Consider the following 24,174-nt stretch of genomic DNA (forward strand, 5'->3'; position numbering starts at 1 on the left):
AATCTAACATTCCAAAATAAGCAACAATCCTTATATAGATGAGAAAGTTACTTTAAAATATTAAATTAGTAACATAACTTTACAGTATTTTATCTCAGGATTGGCTAAATATAACGACATATGCTAACGGCCTTATTAGGTCAGGTTAAGGATGTGAAGGAACACAAGTTAAGAAGATAATTCACATTATCTACTCTAATTGCCAGAAGGATTCTTCCAGAAATAGATACAATGAGACCAAGAATTAATTTCTATATTGTCCCCAGTGGGCAGAGCTGCTACCACTACCATCACTCACGTCACATCTTTGTGGAACTTGTTTGCTTAAAGGAAATCATATGGTTAAAAGATCCACCACCACTCCAAAAAAAGAAAAGACTAAGATGTGAACCATAAACAGTAATGTATGGTTCAGACTGGAAAAACTCTGAGCTGGAGCTGTAATGCCAAATTGTACTTGACTACAGGAAGTCAGAAATGCCAAAGCTTGACTGAAAGCCAACACAGATGATTTCTCAAATTATACTGGCAGCAAACAGGCACCTTCAAGAACAGTCTGGGCCAGGAAGGAAGATACAGGCCAGTCAGACTCATCTCAGTCTCCGGCTAAACTGCAAATAACCAGCACAGATTTAGCAAGGACAGATTGTACTTGACCAACCCCACTGCTTTCTATGATGAGGTTAGAGATGCTGAGGACAAGAGTGCCTCACATGCTGTGTATATCTTCTCTTTTGGTGAGGCCTTTGACAGAATACCCCCATAGTCTTCTTATCACCAAACCAATGAGCTGCAGGCTGGTAAGTGGATAATAGACTTGGTGAAAAAAACTGACTAGATTTTGGGACACAAAGATGTCATCAGTGGTGCAACATCCAGCACCAGTAACTAGACAGGCAATCAGCACATAGGCAGGGACCTTCAGAGTTCAATACAAGGACCAGTGCTGTTAAACGTCTGTACCTACAACCTGGGTTGCAAGTTCTTGTGCAATACCAAATGGAGGTAAGTGCACACAAGTTGGATGACAGGGCTGCTGTTCAGAGGGACAAGCTAGAGAAATCATCTGACAAAACCTCTGAACATTCAACATAAACTGTTTCTCAAAGATGTACTAATTTCCAACTTTTTTTTCTTTAAAGCTTTTACACTAGGATGGTAATTAGCTTAAACTGCAATATTAAACTGATGTAGAAAGAGGAACTTCAAATATACAGTGTCCAGAAACAAAATAACAAACAGCTGCAACTGCAGCGCATTTTTAAATAGCAGCTTAAATCCACTGACCAATAGAACCCTCCCCTAAAGATTTACTGTTACAACACTCCTTCCTTCTTAAGCTTAAACTTCCTGCAGTTCTTTAAATGCCCTAAATTTTCTTGCCCAGTTACAAAAGAGAAACAGATACAAACACTGCAATTTACCAATAGTCTCTGAGATTACATCTGATCTCTTACAAGACCGAACTTCATATGAAGGACACTTACTGGATGAAGACAAAATAGCTGTGTAAAGTGATGCTTTACAGAACATATTACAAAGTCAGAGCAATTGTCCAAAATTCCAATTCCTTACAACTGTTTTTCTGGACAAGATATAATTCAGCTGCATAAAGAGAAACAAAATTAGACCTGTGTGTCCAAATCACTCAATTCTTCAACATCAAAAGAAGACTGCAATTTCATTAAGTAATTCTTTGCAGAATGGACAGTGCCTGACCAAATGGGGGGGGGGAAGCAGCATTTCTCGGGTAAGGCAAAAATGTCCCTATTTCAGAGGGGAGGAGAAAAGAGCCTTTGAGTATTATTGACTTTTTTTTCCTGTGGGATTTACGTAATGGAAATACTGATTTGAAATATTCCCAATCTTTCTTCCCAACGTGTTTAACATCCTCTTTTCCAATCCTTTTTCAGTCCTTATGGCTTGTCTGCTTTACCTTCTTAATTTCAAGTGGCACTTGATTCACCAACCCTTTTGGTAAACCATGGTCACACTGATCATCTCTTTCCCAACATTCTGTGCACTTTTCGCTTCTTCCTGAATGTCATCATTGGCAAAACCATTTTGCTCGCTGCCTTCAAAATGTTGAAGCCTCACAAGGTTTATCTAAGTGATGTGTTATGATTTGCTATGCTAGCAGGCTGCAGTGTGTAGCTCAGAAACAAATCTATGTGCAAGTAGACAAATGCCTCCTACAATTTCTTCCAATTTCTTTTGCCCCATGCATCTGTCCACTTGGCCTCCGTATACACAAACAGCCTGTTATGCACCTGATGAGTTTTTTAGCCTCAATCTCATGCTGCTTTCTCACACACAGTGGGTCAGAGTCTCTGTGCCAGCTACATCCTGGATGGCTCCCTGGTGCACATACAGCGGTACTGGAGAGGACAGCAAGTAACAATATCTGCAAATAACACATACAGAGGGACAATTCTGTGAACTTGCTAGAACGTTTCATTCTCAAATAAGCATCAGGGCATGGAATATATCCAACAGATGAAAAGGAGTTATTGAAGTATTCAGCTCTCAGTGCAAGTTTACAGAATGCACCTACAAACCTCAGCCACTGTCACTTGTTCAACATCAAGAACAAGAAAATATTAAGCAAAGTGGATCAGGAAGTAACCGTTTTAGATGTACAGAAGCACAGAAGGAAAAGGGATGATCTCCACTTACAAAAAAAACAGGAATTCTTTAGGGATTTAGTTCTAGTTTAAATCTAAATAGAAGTAAATGCAGGCAGGCCCTGGGCACTTCCACTGGATCATGCAGCCACTGACAGGAACTTCTGTGTTCCTGCCTCATCCCTCTCCAGAAGATCTCACTCCTCATGGGGCTGCTGCTCAGCTGCCAGACCCCAAACAAGGAGCAGCGTCACGCCAGTTGAAGCGAGGGGAGCGGAGCAGTCCCTTGAGCAGCAGCCTAAACCAGATCTAGGCAACTCTAATGGGAAATGACACTCAGTATCTTACATTTCTTTAGGCGTTCAGTGCATCTAGAGAAAAATATATGGCTTACTCAGTAACACCTGCAAGAACACAAAGATAAATACCTGAGGTAGAAAAACGAAGAAGAAACACATGTCAGTGACAAGTAATAAACAAATGAAGTGCCACGCAGCAAGATGGAAGCCTTCATATGAAAAAAAGACCAACTCATATTGTTCCATGCAAGAGCAGTGTGGTTACTTTGATCCCTGGAAAACACAGTTAAGGGTGAATCTTGAAAAGCCACGAGAAAAATTAAGAAGAGCGCAAGCCAATGTTAACATGTTGAGATTATTAAAACAAAACAATTTCAAATAGAAAACAAAAGAAAAGAGAACATCAGTAAAATAAAGCAAAATTAAAAGAAACAGTGACTGGCCAGAGCAAACCAACATTAATTGAAGAATTCAATAAAGGAAAATACCCAGTAAAGTAAAAGAAGCACTTAGGGACATTTATTTAAACTAACTTTGCCTTTGGTCTCTATTTCTAACTCATAATCTTCTGAAGAATTCTTTAAGAAGCTGTAGTAGGACAACTGCCAACTGAAGACAGAAGAGCAATGCTATCCAAAGTCCAAACTTTATAAATAGTGTAAAGGAACACACACAATTTTGAAATAAATTTTATTCATGCAGGTGAAATTAACACAAGCAAGAAACACAGAAGGGGTAATGCAGTGTATATTGTCACAATACAGGGCACTACTCAATACCTGTACACTCACTGTAACTATTTAATACAACTACTAAACTCAATTTAGAAAAACGAATCTTCATTGTGAAAAGGAAATTTCTAACGGGTGTGAAAGTTCAAAATAAAGCCTTATTCTTCCAGCAGTGAAGCCTTGTAAAGAAATACTTTCTTATCAAAAGAATCAAACTCACATTCACACACACATCTCAAAACATTTATTTTCCCCAATAATCTTAAAATCATAGAGAAGAAGTAAATGAACCATAATGTAACTCCATTTCGGTTGTTCTGCATGTATCATCGGATTAGATTTGTAATTGAGGTGTTGAATCACAAGATAGAATATCACCATATTAATAGTCTACATTTTACAGAAGATGAGGACATTTCATTTTCAGTGATCAGAAATACAAACTGGAATATACAAAACACTAAACAGAGCACACTTCTTCAAATTATGTTAAGAGGTTAGGCACCACAAGCAGATTTCAATATTAAAATCTAAGCTATGTTCCAGTGACAAACATACAAACGTATGCTGGAAAAAATGTTCTGCACGGTATTTGGGGAAAAAACTGCACACAAAATACAGGTGCAGTTGCAGGTAGATGAGGAATACATATCTGCTTGAAGAACTATTTCAGTATTATTGATCATAATATTTTCAAGACATCACAAAAATCATTATATAATGTCTTTTTCTGAAGCATATGTAACATTATATTACAACATGGAGCAAAACCCTGAAAATAGACAAAAGGTTATTTTAATAGAACAGAAAGAAGAGGTGTCAGCTTCTCCAGGAAGAAAAGATCCAGCACTAACCACAGACATTGCTCCTCAGCCTGCAGCTGCAGTTCTTAGAATAGCAACGAGCAAGGTTTCATCACACCCTGAAGTCAAAGATCATTTTTATGAACAGCAAAGCTTCAAAACAATCAGTCTTTTTACAGCTATACAAGACAGATACTTATTTCCTCAGCCCCATCTGCCACCAGATTTTTAACTCATCCTCACAGTCTGGAATGTCTGTTTCTAACTATAGGATGATCAGGAATATCAGGCACGTTCTTTCCAAGCTTTCAGTACTGATTAAGAGCTATGACAGACAGTATCCCAAATCCGAAGCACATTTCATCATCAGTTAGCTGTAAGAAGAAATCCAGTCAACTTCTAGAGTATTTTCTACTTTACTCCAGTCTGGCAGTGTCAACAGGAAAAGTGGAAGTGCAGAACATCCTACAAGATATGTGGCAATGCAAACTTCCTGCTCGAGTCCAGTTGCTTGTATTGCTGGAGACAGCCTAAAACATACCACCTTATAAGGCACAGGTGCTGAGTAGAATTAATTCTTAGGATTGCAAACATTTATGGAAGAATAGAAATAAGTGATCTTAAAATGGCAATATTTATGGAATACTAATACTAATAGCACTGTGACACAAGCAGATTCAGATGAAACAGAATTCAGATCACCCCGTTCCTCCCAGAAACATGGGATTAAAGCAAGAAAGGCAGAGGAACGGGCATCATGATAAATCACACTGTAGAAAGAGTACAACTGCATCTCAGCAGCTCATTCTCTACTAAGTCTCAATTCGTGAACATTCTTAGAAAGAAAATGCATTTAGTTCATCTTCTGACCCAAAGCTCTATCAGCAATACTAAACTAAATATTTTTGACATCAATGATCCCAAAAACGGGTACCTGCTAACTTTTACTAGGCTGCATTACCTCTCACTCAAATAAGTACGTATTCTTCCCATCCATGAAACAAAATTAAGTTCTTGCTATTTAATAGTTCCATATACCAAAAATTCTTCCAGTCACATCAAGCTGCAGTGTGTGTACCATCCATGCTATCTAGTGTAGGTGAGACTTCAATAGAAAGTGAGCAAGCAGAGGAGGGTTTCTCTGACTCTGATAGCCTTCTAACAACCCGGTGAGGTTCAAATCAGTCTTAACAAATCTCATGTACACTGTGTGAGAAAATGCACACAACTGCAAGACTCAGTATGTTTGAAACCATTTTATCAGTGTCCCTTAAACTAATGTATTATTGAAATAACCACTAAGGTCAAATTCCATATTCTGCTGTAGGAAGTCCCTGCATTTTTCAGAAAATCCCCCTTGAACAAAATGAGTCAAAAAATTCATCAGGCATTTAAAATGTTTATTGTATGCCAAACAAACTCACAGATAAAGTTGGTTCATAGTGTTTTCTCTGCAACACATCTCCTTCAACAAACCAATCAATACCAAAGTCATCAGAAATCTACGTTCTTTCTCCAAGGGTTTTATAGCTATTTCTGCTTTTGAACAAGAATAAAATGCTTGACAGGTATTTCCAAACTCCAAGAGGATAGAATTTGACATATATCCAAAATAAACGACAGCAATAGAGAAAGTCCCTAGCTGAACATACCCACCACCTACACTTACTCACATTAGAAGCAAATGCATATAAATGCTCATAATTACACTGTCATCATTTTAAGGTGAAACTACTGAACTTATGTAAACAAGGTTAGAGTGTTCCTGTCAAACAGTCCCATATGTTTACATAATGAAATAACGTCTCATTCCTCCAATTCAGAAATCAAAAACATTATTTATGGAATAATAATTTTAAAGAGAGAACAAGCAATTAAGTCCAAGATCATGATGTCTTGTGCTTCCTGAAGTTTCTCATGTAACTGGAAGTGCCAATTACAATTGATTTTTCTATTATTTCAGCCTTGATGCTTTCAGCCAAGTGACAGTGAGAAGTGTTAATGGGACTTCAAAATATTAACTCTCAAGTGTTACCAATAACTTATACACTACGCTGCCAGTTTCTCATTTCTAATAATAGCTATTCTCCTAATGTTAGTTCAAATGAAAACATGCTTTGTCATCTTTGTTAGGGCAGAGATAAAGGAACAAACACATTTAAACCAGAGTTGATTCCCCGAGAGCACTACCAACATATGAGCTCTTCCAGCTATCTAAGCACACAAGCTGTTACTATTTTTACTGAACTAAGGAAATTTACACTTTTCCTTTACCACACTGTTTTGGGGAATTGTACAGACTAACATTTTAGAACTGCTGCACAACTCTGCATTCAACCTAAGCAGTTTGTGGCCACCTATATAAGAACAGTTCTGAGAATTTAAACATTATCATCCCCTAATAGTTAACAAAACATTTAAAAACAAATATTAGGAACACGTAGCAGCCATTCTTTTTATAATGTTAGCTTTCCCAACTTTACCATTCCTGAACTAATTTTATCTGAGGCCCCACAGAATTCAGTTATCAAAATAGTTGTCATAACAACAATTAGGGACTGGGAAGATTTCATTTACAGAACAAAAAGAAAGAGGAAGACAGGATTTTTACCTCCCAAAGGTTTGCAACTGATCCTCCAGATAGATATTGTGTCACAAACCACAGGCACTCCAACACAAAAGTTTCACAGAAGGACAGAAAACTAATTTAATTCTGCGTCCTGGTTAATTGTCTGCACACTTCAAATTGCCCCTGCTAGCAAATCATAGTTCAGCTACACAAAGCATTAGAGCAGCCTTCCACAGCTATTTATCAGAGAACAACAACAAAATAACAATGTTTTAGTACAGTTCACTGCATGCTTCCTCTTTCAGGGCTGGAGGAACATATACATTACAATATGCTACTGTTTCAATAAGGCTAATTCATTATTATTCTGGAGTAAGTCAAAACAAGCTGCTGGGTCAATCTTTATTGTTATAAGTCAGACTAATTTGCTGTTTTCCTTGAAAACGTTTCTCAGGGCTTAGCAGCTATCAAAGTTCAACAAGAGTAAGTTTGCTCTAGAGCTTTTACATATAAAATACAGTTTAACTGAAAGAAAATGTACTACTTGCTGCTGGTGAGTTATCCGTCAGGCTGCAGTAACAAGAAGTACCACCATCTCAGAGTTCATTTTGAAGGGCTTATTTTCAGTTGTAGACAAGGAAGGAAAAACTAAATTTTCATACTCGGTCAAATTTCAAAAGCTCCTCAACTGTCACTAGACAGTGACTAAACACAGTACTCGCTTGCTAAGAATTAAACTAAATGCTGACAAACTCAGAAGGATGTAATTGCCAGTTTAATAAGTAGTTGGAGAAGGAAAATGCTCCTCATTTTTTTTCTAAAGCTTATACAGAGGCAATACTGACTGCCACTTGGTTGCAAGTTTCCATTTTTAATTTTAATACATCTTGTGAACTAAGTATCATTGAAATCCAATTTAATGTTTTTCCCAGTCTGAATTTAAGGTAACATTAACCAGCACCAGTCAGTATTGTTGAACACCAGCTGCCATGCTGTGGTGAGAGCAGGACAGCTGTCACTGCACAGAAGTCAAGATTGGTGAAGACAGCTGTGAAGACACAGCAGCTGGACGAGGGCAACTCGTGTCCATCCTGACTTCAAAGAAAACCAGTACTGAGTGCTGAAGTTGGAAGTCACGTGGAAACAAGATTCAGCGGGTCTTGAAAAGCAAAGAAGACATCTGATGAACAAGCAAGAAGGAAACAAGTGAAAAGTCACAAGGGTCAGCACTCCAGCCAACTGGAGAAGCAGCCACTGCAGAAGCACTCTGAACGCCACAGAAAGAATGCATTTAATATGACTGCAGAATTGAGTTCCAGTGGCCAAGATGAAAAACAGGGGAGGAGTGGTCTTCAGGTAGGTAAATAAATATATTTGTCTAGCACCCAGCAGTGTGATCTCTGATGCAACTGAAATAAGATGTACCTAAGGGGAAAAAAATGAAAACAAAAATAAAAAATAAAACCCAGTACTTTTTCTGGACAGGAACTGCGATCTTCCCCTGAAATTACTGATTATATCCCAATTGTATCAGAACTGGACTGAATCTGCTGGAGTCTGCATATGTTGAAACAGTCCAAGGATGTAGGAAATTGATTCTGAGAAACTACATTACATTTTTACTGTGTGATAAGAGTACACGTAGAACCAGATTCTGCCTCTTCTTCAGGCTCAACAACGCAGACTTAATATTTTTTTTCCTAAATATTTACTTTATAAAACTCTCACTGACCGCAGGATTTTCTTCCTAAGTTCCTAGTGAAGAAATGAAAAAGTGGAAAAGAAATGAGCCTGGTCATTTTAAGCAGCAAAGTCCACAAATTAGGTTTTCTGATATTTGACTGTGTATTGCTTTTAAATAACTAGATAGAGAGAGGAAAAAATAAAAATAAAAAAGACTTAATGGCTGTCCAGTGTTCCTCCTTCCTGAAGTTAGCAGCTTAGTGTCTCTATTTTCAGAGATACTGCATTCAGATATTCAAATTTATTAGGCCTCAAATCACACACAGTTCTCACAATTGTGTTACCTGACAGCCGACCATATACTCCACCTAATTTCTCACTGATAAAGTGATTTAAAAAAAAAAAAAAGTTTAAGAATTCACAGAATACTGTATATGCATTAGTAGGCTTAAAGCAATCTGCACTTTCCTGCGAAGTGTGAAACAGTTTGAAGGCATGTACACAATTTTCATAAGATGATTTTGCTTCCAAGTCACAATTGGAACAGCCAAAAAAAAGCATGATGAGAATGATTCCTTCCAGTTCATATGTCAGAAGGTTTTTCTTGTTCATTTTTAAATTGCCAACACTGCTGTTTCCACTGCACAGCTGTCCGGTTGTTTAAAGAACTCCTCCCCACAACTGTCATTCTGGCCAATCAAAGCCTGCAACTTTGCTGGACACCCCAAAATTTTAAAACTTTGTCTTCTGGGCAGATACCAGGCATGGAATGCCTCAAAGCATCATGTTTACAATGAGTTTATATATGGAAGCTAGAAGGACACCAGAATCTAGTCTTCCAAATAGACACCAAGGTTATTTACCACTGGTTATTATGTGCATAAGCTCAAGCTTTTGTCTCTTAAAGTCAATGGCTGAAATATCATCCATGCTGCTATACCAGTGCCATTTGTCAAGGCACACACAGACAGATCACCAAACAGAACCAACAGTCGAATGAGGCAATGACCCAGAACATTCTATGCTACCCTTAAAATAATCTAAATTAGCACTGCTAATGCATGACTCCTATCAACACTTCAAGCAGATCATTAATGCTGACCACTCAATAAACATCCTGTGTGCAAAAATAAGTCCTGTATTTTTACATGTTTAACTCATTCAGCAAATTTTATCCTCCTGGGGGAATCTCGGAGCTCAGCACACTGCAGAATAGCTAGTCTAATGCTCTGAAACTTTGATGCAAATTAGAAGTGTCAGTATACCTTTTTAGTTGTCACTGAGGAAAGCAAAGCTGAATTTCTCAAGTGCCAGAATGCAAGTCTTCATCCCTTAAGACTCTTAGGGCTTAAGAGAATTCAACTTTGGACAAATAACCTTCAGTGCTGGATAAAATGATAAACTGAAAACACGTAATGCAGGTAACGTAATCACCATGTCTGCGAAGTGCCTGTATGCCAGGCACCTTGTTGACACATTAAAAATAGAAAATCAATCAGTCTGTGTAGACAAAACTAAGTACAGGGGAAAGTCCCATCTACCGCAGCTGACACCACACAAGCTTCCCCCGACCACTTTCCAACAGTCAGCCTCTCTCAATCCACACCGACCCTCAGACACACATTTGACTCATCCCCTCGGGTCAGTCCCACTGTTTTAGGGCTGACCCCCTCAGGGACATGCAACTCACTTCTATAAATGCCTACGCCCAACAGAGGCAAAACTGCTTGGCTTAAGCCCTTTAAGAAGAAAGAAAACACTAAGCAAAGCCACTGACGACGGGGAGATCAGAAGGGCTTCGAAGCGCTTTGCCCCACGGTCTCTCGGCCGGGGGCTGAAGCAGGAACCGGCAGCCGGGCACACCCCCATTGCGAGGCCTAGGCAGGCCTCTCGCCCAGGTATCTCGCCGAACCGCCGCCCGCCGCGGAGGAGCGGCCCCGCGGCCTCGTACTGGGAGGGACCGCCCCGGCCCGGCCTCTTGGTGCCGCCGCGCGGAGTGAGCACGGAGAGCCGGGTGCACCGCAAGAGCGCTCCCCTCCCGCCCTGCCTCGCCCTGGAGGCTCCGGGTCGGGGGAGGCGCAGGGCGATAACGGGGGCCCCACGCTGCCCCTTGCACGGCTGCGGGGCGTGCTGCCTGCTACCGACGCAGCTCGGAGGCCCCGGCTGAGGGCAAACCCTCCTCCCGCAGGGCTCCGGCGCAGGTCCTCTCGCCCGGCCGGGCGACGCGCCCCTCCCACCCCTCCGCAGCCCACCGGCCTCAGCAGCGTTCTTACCTCTGCTAACATTATTACTCCGCTGCGGCGTCTCCGCGGCTCTAACCCCGCAGCATGGTGAAGCCCGGCGGCCGCGCGGAAAACTCCCCCTACTCGGCGGGGAGGGGAGGCGAGGCGAGCTCCGCCGGTCCCCGGCCACCTCCCTCAGCGGCTGCCCGCCGCCCCCAGCCCCGCAGCCGCCCTGGCAGCTCGGTCCGGACAGGCCGCCATCTTGGGAGAGCTACGTGCGCCGCCGCCGCCGCTCCCCGCCCGCCCATTGGGGCCGCGGGCTCCGGGGCCGCCCCTACCGGGGCCGGATCCATCCTCTCCCCGCCCTGGCACGGCCCTTCGCTACTCTTGGTGCTGCGCTGCCTACCTGAGCTGGGGCGGTCATGACCGCCTTCGGACTTCTGCCAAGGCCCGGCCCTGATGAATTCGGGCCGGGAGGGCTCGGGTGCTGAAGCCGGGCCTTGGTTATAGCGGCCTGAACTTCTGTGCGTGCTGAAGGGAGAAGTTGAAGGCCGCAGAACTTAAGGCGTTGTTTTCCAAGGCAGCTTTTTGCTTCGTCTCTGCCGAGGCACGGCTTTTGTTTTTTTTTTGTTTTTTTTTTGTTTTTTTTTTTTCTTCCACTGAGCTCGATACAGCAGTTTTGCAAATATTCATTTAAGTATTTTCTTACATTTTTGACTAAGTTTTGACTAAGCAGCATACCCGATGCACCAATAAGATGTACAGCATCTTTTCCTGCTCAGGCTGTTTAGAAAGAGACATCTGAATGTTTACTACCTATGTTCTTGTTAAGACACAAACTGTGGAACACACCTCAGAAGCTGAGCCCGGGTAGCACTGGCCCATCCCTCTCTTGTGCCAGCACTCTCCGTAAGCCCTGTGTTTGAAGGCATTTGCGGATTTCTGTGTGAAGTTTGTTTCCTCTCCTTTAAACATTGTTCTTTTGGTGTTCTTGTTTGCTTAACTAGGCTTCAGAGTTACTAAGTTAACCTTAGGCACCTTACTTTGATAGGACTAGAACCAAGATACATTTCTTTCCTGCTCTGCCAATACCAGAAAACGCACACAAAGGAAAAAATAATGGTTAACACTGAAGATGAAATAAATGCAAAAATACTACTATGATGTGGAAAAAAACCAGCAACTTTATATTCTCACCAAAATGCTCTTTTGCTTCTTGCAAAGCTGCAAGAAGAGGGAGGGAGGATGCTCTTGTGGCTGCAGGGCTTTGTAGAAGTTCTCTAATTTCCCTGGGGATTTTTAAATACTTGGCAGTTCAAGGTTGCCCACTTCTTACTTTTATTCATGAGAATTACCAAGTTTCAGTTTTACTCATGCGACTGTTTTTTCCCTGTCGGAGACTCAGCTGTTAGTCATGTGAACTGCACTTTCCAAAAAAAGTAGACTCTTGATATTCGCAGTGGTTTATCTGCTTTTTCTAAAAAAAATAAAATGAAATTATGAAAAATATCTTGTTTTTAAAGTATCTTGTGAGCTATGTATTTTTGAAATACTTTTGTACATCTGAGTGCTTGCTCTTAGCATTACTATTTTCTTCAAGTGTATTGCCAAAAGAAAATCCAAATTTCACAGCACACTATTTTCAACAATAAGATTAACAATAACAGAACAATGCAGTGGCCTTGCATGTAGTATTTACCATCTTAACTTACCGTCTTGGTAAATTGAAAGTTGTTCGGAAACATTGATGAATGGTAACTGTGAAATGCCTACCATATTGTTTTGGACCCCTAACATTTATTTATACACAGAAATAAAGCTTGCTGTGGATGCTTGTTTGGAAAGCACACTATGGTTCCCTATGCATGGCTTTCGTCACACTGTAATTCAGCCAAAAGACACTGTATGCTTAGCTAGAGGAAACCCTGAAGGAATCCATAATACAGCTCAGTAAATCATCAGTTGTGTAATTATGCAAAAACACATACCTAGGCATGAGTAGAATCAAAATATTTTAAACATCTACCATTTGCCAGTCACTTAGTCTTCAATGCATTCTCTGGACAAGGAACAGTGGTAATATAAATTACCCAGTTTATAATATGAAAGAAGTAAGCAGGATGTGGAAGTCTCATGATTTTCATGAATTTAAATAAATGATAACTTTTCTGTAGTTGAACTAAGATGATGGTATAGCTAAAAAAAGTGTCAGTTGGCACAGAATTTCTTTACCTTGTGGTTTCAAGCACACTGGGTGAGGTATTCAAAAGGAGCATAATCCCCTTCTAAAACTTAAAACTGCAAAACTGGGTATATCCCAAGTGTGATAGATGCAAGAAGAAGAGAATATTTTACAAACCTCAAGAAAATTTTGTTGTTACAGGAAGCACCTGCTTATCTTATCTTACTGGAATGAACCTATTAATAGTGGCACTGAAAACTGTTGACTGTTTTCACAGTTGTTAATATAACCTCAGTATTGTTGCAAAATAGTTATGAATGGTGTAATACATTATTTTAATTTTAGGTGAGTACCATTTTACTTGAAAAGTGAAAGGTGGTGTAATTCTAACAGCAGGAATAAAGCTATGAAAAAAGGACAGAACCATGCAAATTAGATTCAAGGCAGAAGAGAAAGCAGCATCATAAAGGAGAATTGACATGTGATGGCAGCTTGGAAATAGTTAAAATGGACTTCTTGATGTGACAGTCTGCTGGGAGTAGCACAAAGGAGCAAGGGAAAAGAAATTCTCCATTGCTGAGGAATTAACAGTTACATTGTCTATTCCTATTCCTGGAATAAACTGGAAAAATGTAAGTACAAATTCTTTTCCTTTTTGGGAGGAGGATGTATTTCTAAATTAGTGTGAGCAGGTCTGGAAACAAGGCTTTAGTGGTGATTGACAGGATTACCAGTAGTACTTGGTAGGGCAGGAACATTTGAACATCTTCTGTTCTCCTGAGACTATCTTCAAGTGACAATAATGCTATTAAACCTGATGAGTCATCCATATGGAGCCATATTCCCTATGTTTTATTCTTCTGCATTCTTTACAGATACATCATGGGATTGACCTTGTAATGAACTTGCCTACCTACCAGAAGCTTTGTAGCCACATTAGCACTGTGCTTATTCAGGCAGAGCACTGTGCTCATTATTTTTATTGTCGCTTCCACAAACTTGCACACACTCTGCAAAAAAAATTGTGTTACAGCAAGTATATATATCTTTAATCAAATACAGACCTGGCAGAAAGCTTTTGCAACTAGTCATTCCTTAAAGTACTTGGAGATATTTATTTTTTTTCTCATAGAGCTATAAGTGCTAAATTCAAGGAAGGAGTCAGAGACAGTAGCACCGTAAGGCAGATGACTACAAGTAAGACAGCTCCTACCTGTTACCAAATTTCTTGGTGTTCTTTACAATGATTACAGTTTTCGCTGACTATAAACAAGGTTATTTGTCTTACCAGTCTGAATCTACATTTTGAAATCCTTCTGCAAAGACTGGAAACTGCATGCATATCTACTGAAACTATGAGTGAATGCAGTATTATGAACAAAAATAGATTAGGAGGAGATTGGGATAACACTGCCAGGCTCACCAGCTAGAAGTTTATAAAAATTTTTGTAAAGTGCAACAGTGAGTACTCTATGTAGCGAGGCAGTCTCAGAGACAAAAATATTGTGAGGGGGTGGATGCAACACACACAGAAGAAGGGGCACAGGCAAGATTTAGCAGTAAAAGAGCAACTCTGCTGAGTAGCAAAGAAACACAGAAGAACACAGATTATTTTCTAGTACTGAAAGGAGGGCAGTCCCAAACCTAAATAACTATCAGCTCACTGTCTAATGAAAAATGAAATCAATGACCTAATTGGCATTAAGATACCCTCTGAAAAAAGGAGCAACCTGCATTTGAAGGGCAAAGAATAGGTCCTCTTGGCTTATATCAGAAGACAAATGAAGACTAAGGAAGAAAGAAACAACAGCCAGCAATGGGGGAGGAACAGACTGAATGAACAGAGCAATTTTGCTTTCCAAGCAGGTCCTTTAGAATAGTTACAAGACTGTATCCAAGTTCATCAGCAAGTCTAATGTTTCACATCTTTTGCTAAAGTCTGTAATAGATCTTTATAGCATAGTTTCTGTATACTATAAATTAGTTTTCATTGTCCACAATCAACTGATGTAAACAAAAATTTAGCTTCTGTTCTCTTGTTGTTTAAGCTGCTCTTAGTTTAGCCGGGCAGTGTGGCTGGAGTTTCTTAGGGTTTTTTATTGGTTTGGGATTGTTTTCTTGAGGGGTAAGAAGGTGAAAGAGATCTGAGGAATGTATAGTCATTAAATGCTTCAAGTGTTCAGCTGCATTGTTTAAAAGCAATTCTGTATCTTTGTGTTTGAATTCTATTGCATTTCAAGTAGGATCAGATGACCTCAAAAGTCTAGGTGACAACATAATTGAAAAGGGAACTTGGTGCCTTTTATGCCTAACATTTGAATGTTCTGTTATTTTAGGACATTGCCTATTCTATACTCTTTGATGTGAGCTGCCAGAAGGTTTGGTTCTGATCAGAATCACAGTTCAACATTTAGTTAAAGGTCTCATTCTCTTCCTAATTTCTCAGCATTTGCTTAGGTATAGCACAGACAGAAAATGCAAGGGTATCTGCAAAAGGGCCAACCTATACAATATTTGTTTGAATACTGATCATTAGACAGACAATTACTAAAAAAGTATTACGTCCAATTCCTGCTTCATCTTTTGCAGTACGGATGCAATATCTACCTATTGTTTAGGTTCTCAGAATTGTTTATGGGAACCTGAAATTTCTTTTAAGATTTTTGCTAGTCTATCATTCTTCACTGTAGGGAACTTTCTGGTATTCAAAAAGCTGTCTCCAGCTGGATCAGACACTGTTTGCCTTAGCAGTTTAATCCTAATTGGCTAAGCAATTGTTTGAATAAAGTATAGTTCTTAATACAAAAGAAACAGTCTCAAATTATACTGGTGTCTCTTTCAGAAGTCTATACTGAAATGACTAGTGTCATCTCAGAATTGTAATATAGAAGTTAGTCATCAGCTTCTTAGCTTCTGGCCATTGATGTTCTGTGGCAATAACACACACAAATAAATGGTTTCCGATGCTGTTTACACACTGCTGCTATGGAGAGAAGGAAGAAACAGCTCTTTTTAGAAAAGCCACCTTAATTCATAAAATTCTTTTGGAAGCAACCTGTCCATATCTCTGTCTGAATGATACACTAATTCAAGTATAAAACTGGTAACTGAATACTGATTCTGCAATATGGTAAACAATCCCATTCCTTCATTTTAGTGGATCAGAAGTCATGAGAGCATATGTCCATGTGTTGAAGATATTTCTGTTGCTCTTTGAAGGATTTGCTGTTACCCCTGTTTGACCTATGTCAGCAACTACTTATTGTGAAAGAGTTTATTAAATGGCTTCTCTTTTGACGTTTGAACTCCTGAATGTGTCTGACAGGTAAATCAGTTTAAATGAAAGGCCCACAGGTCTGAAAAGTAGCTACTCTTGTTATCTTCTTGAGCATACAATATGGACATTTTTAGAACATACTGCAAACAGAATTTGTATACACGAGTTTTAGCTTTTTTTCCAGTGCTGAAGACTCAGTTTACGTTTCTGTTAGAAGAATTTGTATGCAGCATTATATTATGTTTATCTTTCCAGGCATTTATGTTCATGTCACAATCAGTTGGAGTTTGGGCCTGAATTTTCAGGTAATGTACTGCTTTAAACATTATTAAAGTGGTACTGATTCTGTGATAAAATGTTATAGGGATATTGAACTTTGCCAATAGTTCAAGACCAAGATGAAGATATTCGGCAGAATGGAGAACACAAAATGAGTTATATCTAATACACTTAGATGGAAACTACCCACTTAATAAGACTGACAACTATTGAATGAAAACCAAATAGGAAGCAAAACAATTCACTATGCAGTACAAAAATCAGCTCTGTTTACTAAATATTTTTGTGCTGCAAAATTGGGATTGACTGATCTTCTTTGCATAAAACTAGATGAAGATCATCCTGATAATTCTGAGGAATCTGACTGTGTGCAGTTCACAGATGATGTGAGAGGTTCTTTAATTAGGAAATGTATTTAAAAACCAAGGACTGGTAATTCTTGTAATTCAACACAGTATCTAAGGGACAGTGAAGGGAATTAGAAGTGATCTTAGAACCTTTTCCTTTTCTTAGTGTGATGCTTTACTTTGATTCCTAAATGCCAAATCCATAATCAACTACTTTTCTAAAATAGATAATCTGCTTTTGGGGGGCATAGGGATAAAACGAGAAGAAGAATGGGCTAGCTATGTATAAATAAATATTCTGGTTGTTGTATTACAATCCTAGGTGTTCAGAGCCATTAGCCAGGCTGTAAGAATCTTGACAGTGGAAATGAAAGTTGTTCACTTTTCCTGTGTTTCCTGAATATTTAGGAAGCAAAGTCATACTTTTTGGCTCTTCGTTGCAATCATAAAGACTACAAATTCTTTTTAAAAGGTATTTCTACATATATTTTATAACATGGCTCCTCAAACTGAGAGAAAGAAGCTAAATATTTTAAGTTTTGAGTGAATTGTAGGACGTGGCAAAACCTGTGAAGAATCGCGTGAGCTTATCATATTTTCTTTCCATCACTGCTGTTTGTATCTTCTCTACACACAGAGAAGTTTATTAGTGCTGTGCATGCTCTCATAGCTGGTGCTCTCACTGCTCACACCCTTGAGGCTGCTTTGTACATTGGCTTCATTCTTCAAGTCATTTGTTTTGCTGCCTACTTATAACAGTTATAACAAAGACTGTTGCAAAAAATAATACAAAATGTAGACATTTAATTCAGGAAATCCAAACTCCTGAAATGAAGCACTGCTGTTAATACATTAGAAAGAGGACAAAGCTAAGGACTACAACAGGCATAACTTATTTGAATGATTCTCTGTTTTGTTAAATTCATACTCAGAATATTCTCTTCTGTATAATTCATACCACAAGTTGGTTGCTGCTCCCCTGAAGGAGGGTTGGTTCTATATCAATTTCAAATTGTTTTTCATGCAGCACAATAACTACCAGGTCCTTCCTTCACCGGAAAAACCTGTTCCGTGGGCACTCCTGTTCCTCATAGTTACACGCAGAGTCAGAGAGGCCATGAAGAAGAATCTTTTGCTGGCCTTAGTTTGTATAGAAAATGTGTCCTTGGTGAAAGATTGGATGCCTTGAACTATTTCTAGAATTTGTTTAGTTTAGAAAACAAGGTTGTTTTTTGTTTTTTTTTTTTTTTAAATCATTACTTCTGGGGGAAAAAAAAAAATCCTTCTGATTGTACTCCCTCTATAAGTTGGAAGACTTTCTGCAAGATCACTGCAAGCCATTCAGGATTAAATCAAGGCTTATTATACTGTTATCTTCAATACCTACTCAAATGTTGCGAATACTCCCTTTTAACACAGGAGCATCTCATCTATCAAACTAAGCCACTTAGGGAAGTGAGGTGGAGCCCAGGTCTCTTTCTGTGGGTTCTTCTTTCACTTTACTATGGGGAATAATTGCCACTTGTCCATCCTCATAATTTAGATCCAGTTTCCCGACAGACGAACACCCACTGTCTATGATGAAAGAATTGGAACAGCTTATCCCACTGCCACTGATGTGAGAACTTCAGCAATACACCTAAGGTCACGGAGTTAAGGGCATAATCTGAGCTTTTGCAGTGGCTTACGCACGTGAGTATTAATCCTTGCAGCAAAGGCATATCCTAAAGTAGGACAGTGAAATTCTCCGTATAAAATCTCAAAATTTCCTGATAATTTCCATCCTCTCTTGAAATAGATCCTCTTGAAATGTTAGCTTGAAAAAAAAAAAAAATTATAAGCCTAAAATGCATGTTTCCTCTTTCTCTTCCTCCTTGACTTCAGTTGGTTGTGCAAAGGCTATCACATTTTTTTTCAGGCTGTGCTATGCATACAGTACTTGAGGCCTATTTATGCCTCATATTACAAACAGTACAGATGCTGCTGTCAGATTATATTGTTGTGTGAAACCTACCATAGGATCACACAGGTTTTATTTTAAAACACTGAATATAAACATCACTTGATCCAGACTACTCTGGAGTCAAAGTTGAGATTGCAAAGTTACAGAATGAGCTAAATTCATGCAAGCAGCTGTGTACAGAAGTCTGCAATGCAGTTTTGAATTGAGTTTCAGAACTGCCTAGTCATCATAAGAGATTTTGGATTGATGCAGATTGATTAACAGCATTCTACAATCCACTTTTGCTAGATTCCCATGAGGATCACAATTTCACTTTCTGAGAGATCAAATAGCTGCTAGAAAAAGCCTGTCTTACCCCAAGCTCACCAGTGCTTTGGAGGTGAAAAGGAAGAAAAACACAGAAGAAAATATATTCTGTCCTACTCTGATATGTAACTGCTGGCATTAACACTGTTCCTCTCCTCTCCTCTCCTCTCCTCTCCTCTCCTCTCCTCTCCTCTCCTCTCCTCTTCTTATTAAATTGGAAACTTTCCAGCGAATATCAGTATTAGTTGCATCAAGTGTTTCCCCATAGAAAAAGCTACTAAGAACTGATTTAATATCTTTATTTCCAGACTTAAAACCCAAACAGCAACAGGTTCTCTAATTTAAGCTCCAAATTATCTGACAACAATGACAAAAAGCAAGTCTGGAACAGAAGATTTCCAGCTACATAACAGAAATCAACTGCACTTCGTTTATTTGTTTGCTTGTTTTGGGACTTCTTTGAGCACTCCTATAGACACAATTAGGAAAAAAAAAAAATATGTAACTGGAAAGAAATAAGAGTACTTTAGAATAATATTGCAATTTCATGATTTTAAGACTTTTAAAATTACAGTCTGTCTGTGTACAGCTATTGTAAACAAGTTTCTATCCTGCAGTCTCCTTGAACTCATTTGCTTTCTGCTCTCCTAGTATTGTTTTCACCTAGTTGTTTTGTTTGTTTGTTTGACTTTTACTTCTCACCCCTCAATAATTTCTTCCCTTAAGTTTCAAACTTCTCTATTTCTAGTCCTTACTTTTCTTGCTGCTAACATGCTTCCCTCATGTACCCAGTGCAGCAATATTCTGCATTGCTTCCACAATTCATTCCTACCACTGAGCATGAACACAGGCTCATGTTTCCTACTTTTCTCCTGAGGAGGGAACCATCTCAGGAGGTGAGCAAGCTGTCCATCTTACAGATCTCCTTCACACAAAAGAACTTCTCTCTACTAGAGAAAAGGCTCTCTGGGATAAGGCTGACCCTAACTATGCAAAGCATTTCTGGATCTTAGATATTTTGCTAATGGAGGGAGGAAATGCCATCTCTGCATCTTTAACCTGTATAGCTTTTTTGATAGTTTAAAATAGCCTTAACTAGACATACCACATAAATGTTATACTTCATTTTAACAGCCGGTCCTTAGATTTGTTTTCTTTTCGTACCTAGTCATCAAACACAGAGTCATGTGTTCAAGCTGTGTGATGATAAAAGATTCTGCTTTAGGCCAGCAAGTTTTCTTCCTTCCTCTTGACACAGAATTGCTTACACATGTGAATCCTAACGCCTTAGAAAACCAGGGAAGGACAGAAGACACATTTTTGTTCTGTGATACAGAAACCCCATAATTCAAAATCCTCTCTTTGCTACTCTTCAAATGTTTTGTATCAGTTAGCCTTATTGCTGGAATAACTTGTACAATTACTTTACACATAGAACTAAAGCAGATATGCTTAGTTGCCTGTAGGGTTTTAACAAAAACATGTTTATTTGTCTTCTGACACTTCCCTATCAACTGGCTTTGGATAGCTCTAGTTCCAGCAGTGCTCTATAAGCAAATTGTGATTTGTAAGGACAAATCATTAGTAGCCTTTTCAGAAGTCTGGAGATCTCCCGAATGCAGAAGTTTTCTTTATCACATTTTGTACCAAAACAAACTATAAAGAGATGGAGTTCTGTTCTCACAAAATATTTATTTCTGTGATAATAAAGAAATATGTTTTTCTTCTCTTTCCTTACACCTCTTAAGAGGTGTGAGCAGAATTGCATTTATTCATAGGGATGCACATAGTGAATACTGGGTTAGTTACACAGAACATGTCATATTTTGTAAACTCCTTAAGTCTTTACATTTGTTACAAAAATAATGTTCAGTGAGTAAATTACAATTAATTGAAATGAGTCTGGAATGAACTGAATTGCTGCACTGGAGCTTCAGAAAGCAAATTTACATCTGCTTCCACTGAACATTTTCTTTTATTTTTTCCTTTTGTACTTAGAATTCTCATCTTGTATGTAAAGTACACAGGTGTTGATTAACAGATTGCAAGAGAAACATGGAAAACATCTTTATAAACATACAGAACAAAACAGTTTGAGTGGCAATTTGTGGTTTGTTTTCCAATTAGGAATGACATTTAATTTTCAGAGTTGAACTGTTTTTAAGGTAACATTTTGTTGGTGTGTATGCCTACTACTGTGACTACCAACTGTAATTTTCAGGATTTTAGGCACTGTGTTGACTACCTGCTCACAGCTTTAATATATAAGCCTGTACTTACTGTGATAAATGACACAAGCCCCAAATTAGTCATGGTTCCAGTTTTTATGTACTCACAGGTTATTGAGGAAGATGTAGGTTTCAGTTTTTCACCGACTTCACTAGTATTTGAGGTAGATCAAATTTTTTAAACTGCTCCAGCTGTGTGAAATATCTCACAGAAATAAAACTACATCTGTATTGTTAACATCTTGCAAATCAGAGGCCTGCAGCAATGGCTACATGCTTAAGTTAACCTGGGACAAACTGATGCTGTCTTCCCATTTGGCCAATTGCTCACTGCCATCATCTTCTTTGTGCTGGCAAGAGCACTGAGGCTTCCAAGAGGGTGCAGTCAGGCGAGTCTGAGATCGCAGGCCACCCTCTTGACAGCAGCAAGCATTTTGTCACGTACAGCTGGAAGTATAATCATGTCTAATCATGACCTGATTCTGCAAAACTGTCAGTTCAAGCTTTGCACCTTGAAAGACTGCACATTTTAATCATGTTATAAGATACTAAGTACAGAACAAGAGGCATATGGAGAAAAGTATCTACTTTCACTTAAGTATGATACAGCTGACAGTAGTACTGAAGGTAAACAGTGATGGGGGAATTAGTATGTTGTAGTTGTACTTTTTATGCGATATCAAAAGCAAGTGTGCCGCAAAGAAAAGGGTAAAGGACAGAGAAGAAGATGGTTTCCTGTTTTGTTTTCCAAAAGCTATTGAATTTGACATACTTGAATGTTTTTACAGTGCTTTAGGTAAGCTTATGGTGAGTTATGCTCTGTCTTTTAGGGCTGGAGCTTTGAACTTTGGCATGTTGTATCATATTAGTGCTTATTACAGACCACTGTGATGTTATTTGGCAATTTTTATGCTTGGACTTGCATACAATCAAAGTTTATTGCTAGGACTGCAAAAATAATCTTTTTTCCTGTAGAAGCTTAATGCTATAGTTAAACTTTGTTTTTCATAAGCTGTAGGGAAATTTTCCAAATGAAATAAATAGTCAGCTGATCTTTTTATACCTGCTGTTGAATAACAAGCAGATTACTAGTGAACTTTGTTTTAAACTGTATTTTTAACTTGATTCTTATGTGATATCAAAGTTGTGTGTACGGGTGCACGTATATGCGTGTGAGTACGTATGCATGTTTATCTTTCTGTTTTCCATTAATAACTTTCAGCCCTTAGGCTAATTCCAACCAAATTAACCTAGGAATAGAGTTCTAAAAATAAATATGTTCCTACAAGGCTTGGAAAATAGCCAAGTAAAAGAAGGAAATCTCGTCAGTGTCCTGATTATAGGAAAGGTTGTATTGTAAGTGCACGTATTGACACTGGAGAGTCTGCCTACAGAGCAGCCTGCATAAATGTCTGAGATGTGGGAAAAAAGGTAGTTTCTTGGTCAACGCCTAAACTGTATGGTGCATGTTTGACACACTCAACATTCACAGCTGTCTGTTTTTATGTCTTCTTTCTTTGCCATTCCCAGGAGTATTTCCAAATCCTCCATTCAGATGCTACTCTTCATGCTAAAGACAAATGGCTCTGGAATACTCAGCTTCATGAAACTGCTTATTAAAGAGTGTTATAGGATACTTTGTGCCTGCAGCCAGCCTGTGTAGCTGTTTATCACTTGCAAACAGTAGGGCCAGAAGGGAAAGCCTGCTGCAGAAATTTTTATCTTGCCTTGCTACCCTGCCTTCCCTCCTTTGCAGTCCCTCTAGGTTTGTAGAAATGCTCTGTAATCAGACAGCTAGCCAAACTAATCTCAAGAAAAAATTGCAAATGCTTTGCTCTCCATTTTCAAAGGTGAAGTCACAGATCAATCTACCTGGGCAAGCTAGTGCTTCACTGGAGTGCATGGCTTACATGAACTTGAAGTGCATGAAACTCTACAGGATGTGTTCCACTTGATATTTTACAACTTTTTTTCTCATTAGTTTGATGCTCCAATGCAAAATATTATGTGGCATTATAAAAGTTTATCCTGTCTTGTGAGTCTCACAGGTCACACTTTCGTCAAAGTTCTTAAATGTACTTATTCTTATGTGATCTTGATTGTCTTTAAAAAAGGACGTAAGCTCTTTAATTTTGTGACTGGCAATAAAACTTTGAATATCTGATCCAGTAACCAAGAAGCAAAACAAAATAAAGGAAAATGCAACAGTAATCTCAAACTGTAGACCACTTTCATGATTTCAATGCATGATTTTTAAGGTCGTTGTACTGTCTCTGCATAGCAATAGTATATCTTGACAAAGAAGGCAAAATGGGCCACTCAGAATCTGCACAGGAATTACACCACTACAGTCTTGTTTTCTTTTCTGTTTGTTTTTAGTTGGCTATGAAAGGTACTCTCCTTTTGGCATACACTATATACCTCCATGATAAAAATGTATCGTAAGTTGCAATGTGGTCTTTTCTAGCTATCATGTATGCAAACATATTCAGAATGTGTGACGAAGAACCAACATATTCTTCTCTATTAAGATACTTAGTATAGAAACTGGGAGATTGTCTTACTGTATTTCTTATTTTAATTGACAGATATTTGGTTTCTAGAAGATTTTCCAGGTCCTACAGGGCTCAGAAAACATCAGATATTTACATGCTTATGCCT

The 24,174-nt window shown here is 38.8% G+C and overlaps 1 protein-coding gene and 1 long non-coding RNA gene across 7 annotated transcripts in view; one reads left to right on the forward strand and one right to left on the reverse strand.

Annotated features, from left to right (window-relative positions):
* Positions 1–11,213, reverse strand: part of SNX13 (sorting nexin 13) — a 62,706-nt gene extending 51,493 nt beyond the window's left edge. For 2 of the 6 annotated variants that reach the window (XM_052695999.1, XM_052695997.1), the window contains exon 1: positions 10,983–11,211. In XM_052695999.1, coding sequence (XP_052551959.1) covers positions 10,983–10,994 — 12 coding nt within the window. In that variant the 5' untranslated portion in view covers positions 10,995–11,211. Of the gene's footprint in view, positions 1–10,982 lie in introns of all 6 variants that reach the window. The other 4 variants (XM_052695998.1, XM_052695996.1, XR_008209606.1 and 1 more) reach the window with 3 other exon arrangements.
* Positions 10,267–23,713, forward strand: LOC128086945 (uncharacterized). The gene is made up of 6 exons (XR_008209609.1): positions 10,267–10,607; positions 13,459–13,745; positions 16,646–16,695; positions 17,425–17,488; positions 18,566–18,708; positions 23,044–23,713. It is a non-coding gene; the product is annotated as an uncharacterized LOC128086945 (long non-coding RNA).
* Positions 23,714–24,174: the final 461 nt, after the last annotated feature.

The sequence above is a fragment of the Tympanuchus pallidicinctus genome, unplaced genomic scaffold (assembly GCF_026119805.1).
Source record: "Tympanuchus pallidicinctus isolate F22 unplaced genomic scaffold, pur_lepc_1.0 scaffold3, whole genome shotgun sequence".
Taxonomy (NCBI): domain Eukaryota; kingdom Metazoa; phylum Chordata; class Aves; order Galliformes; family Phasianidae; genus Tympanuchus; species Tympanuchus pallidicinctus.